This window comes from Ammodytes marinus (assembly GCF_949987685.1).
Source record: "Ammodytes marinus genome assembly, chromosome: 5".
Taxonomy (NCBI): Eukaryota; Metazoa; Chordata; class Actinopteri; order Uranoscopiformes; family Ammodytidae; genus Ammodytes; species Ammodytes marinus.
The window spans coordinates 7,524,072-7,529,899 of NC_137234.1; the positions used below are offsets into that span (position 1 = coordinate 7,524,072).

General features: G+C 38.8%; 1 protein-coding gene across 1 annotated transcript; it reads left to right on the forward strand.

Annotated features, from left to right (window-relative positions):
* Positions 1 to 2,104: 2,104 nt before the first annotated feature.
* On the forward strand, positions 2,105 to 5,124 carry LOC307250970 (alpha-1,3-mannosyl-glycoprotein 4-beta-N-acetylglucosaminyltransferase C-like; the record flags this gene model as incomplete). The annotated part of the gene is made up of 3 exons (XM_080028255.1): positions 2,105 to 2,233; positions 3,179 to 3,326; positions 3,968 to 5,124. 3 exons carry the CDS (start codon positions 2,105 to 2,107, stop codon positions 5,122 to 5,124), a joined length of 1,434 nt encoding a protein of 477 aa, XP_079884381.1.
* Between the last annotated feature and the right edge of the window lie 704 nt (positions 5,125 to 5,828).

A 5,828-nucleotide genomic window follows, 5' to 3' on the forward strand; every position in this document is an offset into this window, starting at 1 on the left:
GTGTGCTATTTTTCTTTGTGTGTAGGCCCATGTGACACAGACCTGGCTTGTTATGCAAAGATTTTCTTAGAGTCTCTTAAAAAGAAGATTGATAAATTGGCAGCCATTAACCAGTTGAAGCCTAAAGCAGATTTGTACATCACAGCATGTAGTTTTGCTTATTTGGTTTGTTATCCTTTGTTAGAAAAAACAACTTTAAAATATTGTAATTGCTGATAATTGTTGGCCACATTAAACCACAATGGATTGAAAATCCGCCTGCGGTGGATGGATTTGTTAAATTCAGTTTCGGAGTGTGAGCACAAAGAGGTATTGACTAGGCGATTCCCAGGTGAGGCCGACTCCCAGCCTATAAGTGATGGATGTGTGTTGTGCGGTCACTGCACTGAGCTTAGAGCTAGTTTGTATTCTATTAGGCGTCTCTGGGGCTTTGCAGCGCTGGAACAAATGAGCATGCTGAGGCCCTAATCACTGGCAGAGAAAAGACCAAACGGTATTGTTACATTGTTACATCTGTAGCGGTTAACTTCTGCTAATGTTAACGAGGAGCTGCCAATCATGTTGTGACTGAGCCTGAGACATAATTTACTTCCGACTGAAAGCTATAGGTGGTATTGCTTTCATTGCTGTTAGTATGTTTACGGATGTGTGTACATTTAGCAGTCAAAATCAGATAAGCATTTGTTAACAAGCTATCAATCAATCTACTGTATGACTTTGAGTTGCTGTGATTGTCCTGACAGGTAGTAGAAGTAACACATTGTTAATAACACTCTAAAAATCATAATGTAACCAACACATTTGCAATCGTAAGGTAACCCAATATATTGGACCTCCCATATCAAGTAGATCAGCCTATTGCACTGTTGATTTCTTGGAAGGTGTGATGGTAATTTTTCAGATGTATTTTGCCGTCAGAATTGCATAAGCTTTTATTAACAAGCTATCAATCAATCTACTATATGTCTTTGAGTTTCTGTGATTGTCCTTACAGCCGATAGGGAGTGACACATTATTGTTAACATCTTAAAATTCATAACATAACGAGCTGCAATATCATGTATTGGAGACAGTGTTGGTTTCTTGGAGGGTGTGATGGGCGTTATTTCTCTATTCTTAAAATATTAAATAATACATAATCAATTTGTATTTCAATAAATAATTGCGTTATCAATATGTCAATTAGAGGCATGTCTTCTCATCTTCTGCCTTGAAAAAGTCACATTTTGATAAACAAAGAGGAGTACGGTAGCTTGTAATAGCCGATATAAGAATCTATTTATGAACATCTAAGCGTGAGAATGTGTTGAAAGTTTGAAACACTGCACCACCCCATCACTAAACAGCTAAAAATACCAGTTTGCTAGGGGGAATGTGTGTGTGGTAGCATTGAACAAATGATCTAACAACACATTTGATTCAAATCACTGATCCGTTGTTTGGCTTGTCAATAATCATTATGTCTTATAGTGCATTTACTTTTCTCTCATGGATTTGTTCCGCGTCTTTCCCTGAAAAGGAGAAAAAGACACACACCATTACACATCATTAGAACTCTGTTGATGCTAGTGCAAGATAATTTGTCACAGAAGGCATGATGATGCTAAAATAATATCCCCTACAACCTGCTAATGGTTCATAATAAGGCAAATGATTTGTATTTTAGCTATAGTGCTTAACTTATGTCGCCCCCATGAGGAATTCTGAGCCATTACAACAACACTGTTGGTACATGTACACATGAGGTAAGCCTTCGGTGATCGCTCATGGATTTTATACCTTCTGCTGTACGTCCAGGTTTTAATCAACAACTGAAACATTTCTTGGCCGCTCCTTGAGCTCCTGCTCCAGTGTCGGGGATGAAACAAGATTATAATATGCGATACTGAGAAATACAGAGAGTTTTCTGGAGCTGTGCTTGCTCAATCAACTTTGTGTCAACTCATTTGGCAATTCCTTGAATTTAACCGGCATTAATTTATGTAAAAAAAGTTACGCACTATAACCTTAAAGTAACATTGGGTGCTGATGTTCAAAGCAAACCGTACTAAAGTGTCATATTCCATGTTTTTCTCCCACAGGTCCCAGTGAGAGCGAGAGCAGAATGAGGCTGGTGTGGAAATCCCTGGACAAGATGAGGTGTCTGAGGAAACGCTCCACCATTCCCTTCCTGGGCTTCCTCATCACCTTCCTCCTCTTCCTCAACCTCTACATTGAAGACGGCTACGTGCTGGTTAGTACAGAACAAGATTTAACTTAGTATTTGTATTCCTTCTCAATGCGAAATTATAGATACACTTTGCCAGTTGATTACTGGCAATTTTCATAAATGCTTGAAAGATTATGCATGTTTGGCAATACCTAATTACGTGTTATGTATGTTTAGTAAAATTAACATCTTAATGCACATTTAGAATCTTTTATTTTTACTAGTATAATACTCATACCGGTGCATGAAAAAAAAAATTTGTATTGCCTTAGAAGTTGGTTAAAGAAGGTTGTATAGGAGAAATAAACAGACGCAAACAAACATGGTTTAGTAAAATAAACATCTAAATGTACATTCAGATCTTTTATTTATGCTAGTATGAAAGAAGCCTGCCGTGTCTCCCCTTAATGTATACACAACAAATAAGATCAAATGTGCTCTTGAAACCAAATGTGTTCTTTTATTTGTTCACTCCACCCATGTCGCCCCCTTTTATAATTGATTGTTTTTTAATAGAATCATATTTACATTTTCATAGCCTCGTGGAAGTTTTATTTATCCAGACTATGTATTTCTTATTCATGACGCCATCAAGAACTTGGTAATAACAGTATCACATTATCTGTGTTTGTTATGTAAATTATTAAGAGGCAGTTCACATTTTCATCTCTCTGGGGCTCTTTCTCAAGTCCATTCGCTTGGATATGCAAATGTGCCTGGAGAGGTTTTAAGATTATTTTTGTCTCCAAACATGTTGAAAAAAACACATATTGTCTCAAGTTTGTACGAGATGTTACAGTCAAGTTTTAAGGGAACACAAAACAATGCTGGTTTTCCTCTGATTCAAATTATTCAAAGAAGAGGCATTTTCTAGATGCCAATTGTGTCCCTATACAGCAATAGTTATGGGAGCTTTGTCTATTGTTCATAATGTGAAGTAATGTTTTGTTTTGTTGTGTTGTGTTCCAGGAAGGAGATAAAAGGCAGCTCAGGGAAACCTCCGTCCACCCTTCGAGCTCGGAGCGATACGTTCACAGCTTCAGAGATCTCAGTAACTTCTCTGGAAGCATTAATGTCACATATCGTTATCTGGCCGGGACCCCGCTCAATCGCAAGAGTAAGTTTAGTGTTTGTTTAAAAGAGGAATTTACTTTTCACTATATTCATAAACCCTCTGGAAGATTCAGTAAGTTATATTTGGGAATATATGAATAAAAACCAAAGCTAAAATATGTGAAACGGGGACATAATGCAGTGTAATAAAATGTAACTGCTCCACAAGGACTTTTCTGATACAACATTAAACACTAAGGACTATCTTCTCTCAAGTGTGCTCTGATTTAGCCACTAAGAATTTAAACTTTTTTTTATCTACATTGTGCACAGATCTCTTAATGAGGTACAAGGTGCAAAACTATTTGCAGATATTCATCAGTGGAATGTATGTTTCATCATACAAATTCCTGATTGTATTTTGTGTTTTAATTTGTCAAATGTTACAGTTTTGATGGAGTAATCTTAACTCAAGGTTGACTTACTAGTTTGTTTCTAGAACTTTCAACTGCATCTTTCAGTCTTGACATCAGTTGACATTTTTGGAGCATGGTCACAGGATAGCAGTGCATTTGGGGACCTACCTCGTTGGTTCCAGACTGTCGAACTTTGGGTCTTGAGTTTGAAGTTGTTAATCTTCTCTGGAACTTTTATTGCATGTCTATAATTAACATTTTGATATGTCTTTCTCATTTTTGTCCACAGAATATCTCACTATTGGACTTTCATCTGTCAAGAGAAAAAGAGGGAACTACCTTCTGGAGACCATCAAATCCATCTTCGATCAGTCCAGCTACGAGGAGCTGAAGGAGATCGTGGTGGTGGTCCACCTGGCCGACTTTGACCTGGTCTGGTGTGAGAACCTGGTCCAGGAAATCACCAGGAAGTTTGCCCACCACATCATAGCGGGACGGCTGCTAGTGATCCAGGCTCCAGAGGAATACTACCCGTCTCTGGATGGTTTAAAACGGAACTACAACGACCCAGACGACCGGGTACGATTCCGCTCTAAGCAGAACGTGGACTACGCTTTCCTACTCAACTTCTGCACAAACCTCTCTGACTTCTACATGATGTTAGAAGATGACGTGCGCTGCTCTAGGAACTTTCTAACGGCGCTTAAGAAGGTGATAACATCCAGAGAAGGTTCCTACTGGGTGATGCTAGAATTCTCCAAGCTAGGCTACATCGGGAAGCTCTACCACTCCAGAGACCTGCCACGATTGGCCCATTTCTTGCTAATGTTCTACCAGGAAATGCCCTGCGATTGGCTTCTGATCCACTTCAGGGGTCTGCTTGCCCAGAAGGACGTGATCCGCTTCAAGCCCTCGCTGTTCCAACACATGGGCTACTACTCCTCGTACAAAGGAGCCGAGAACAAGCTAAAAGACGACGATTTTGAGGAAGACTCTATAGATATTCCGGACAACCCTCCTGCCAACCTTTATACAAACATCCATGTCTTTGAAAACTATGACGCCACCAAGGCTTACAGCACTGTGGATGAGTACTTCTGGGGCAAGCCTCCTTCCACAGGGGACTTCTTTGTCATAGTCTTTAATAAATCGACCAAAATTAGTAAAATTAAGATCGCGACCGGTTCGGACGACCGGCGGAATGACGTTCTTCACCACGGAGCGCTGGAAGTCGGAGAGAAACTCGTCGGGACCAAGAAAGGGAAAGTGTGTTCCTCTTATATCACTTTAGGGGAGTTTAAAAATGGCAACTTTGAGGTAAAAGACGTTGACCACAAAATTGCCTTTGACATTGAGTGTGTGCGTATCGTGGTGACGGCCAGTCAGAAAGAATGGCTCATTATAAGAAGTATAAGTCTTTGGACTACACAACCCCCCAGCCAATGAGGCCTATACATGAATACTCTTAGTATGCCCAAGAGGCAAAGGTTTTGTATTGTTATTATTTATTAATGTATGAATGTTCAGGTTTATTTATTCATGTTGTATGTATTTATTGATAAACATTTTGTCTGCCAAATCAATCTATAGTTTTTTATACCTGCAAGTTGTAACGTCAATAGATCATTTTCCCAGTCATTCTTAAGGACTGTTCAACTGACCTCAGATCACTCATGAACGTATGTTCTCTGAAATGTTTCATATGCCTTTTTTGAAAGCTTTCCTTAAAGGTGCTACGAGGAACTTTGAAATATTTCTGAAACAGTCTAATTTTTCCTCTGATTATCATAAAATACATGTTACAGCGAACAAGACCATCAGTGCAAAGAATGCTATTTGTATATAGTTTTTCTTAATGCATTTGTCATGGGTACGCTCACCCAAGAACAGCAGCTGGCATAGTAAAATCATACCAGTTTTGTCCAAAGGGGGTGCAAGAATTAACACAAACTGAAAAGTTCCTCAGAGCACCTGTAACATTAGACTGAGTGATAATTTAGTATTATGTATGACCAACTTAAAATTATATTGTATTCTATGTTATTGTTTTACAGCATTCTTCTATCCAGGTTTCCAATATTCTATATTTTTCTTACTGTCAATAAATCCTTTGAAAAGACCCAAACCAGAAATGCATTTTTCATGCTTAC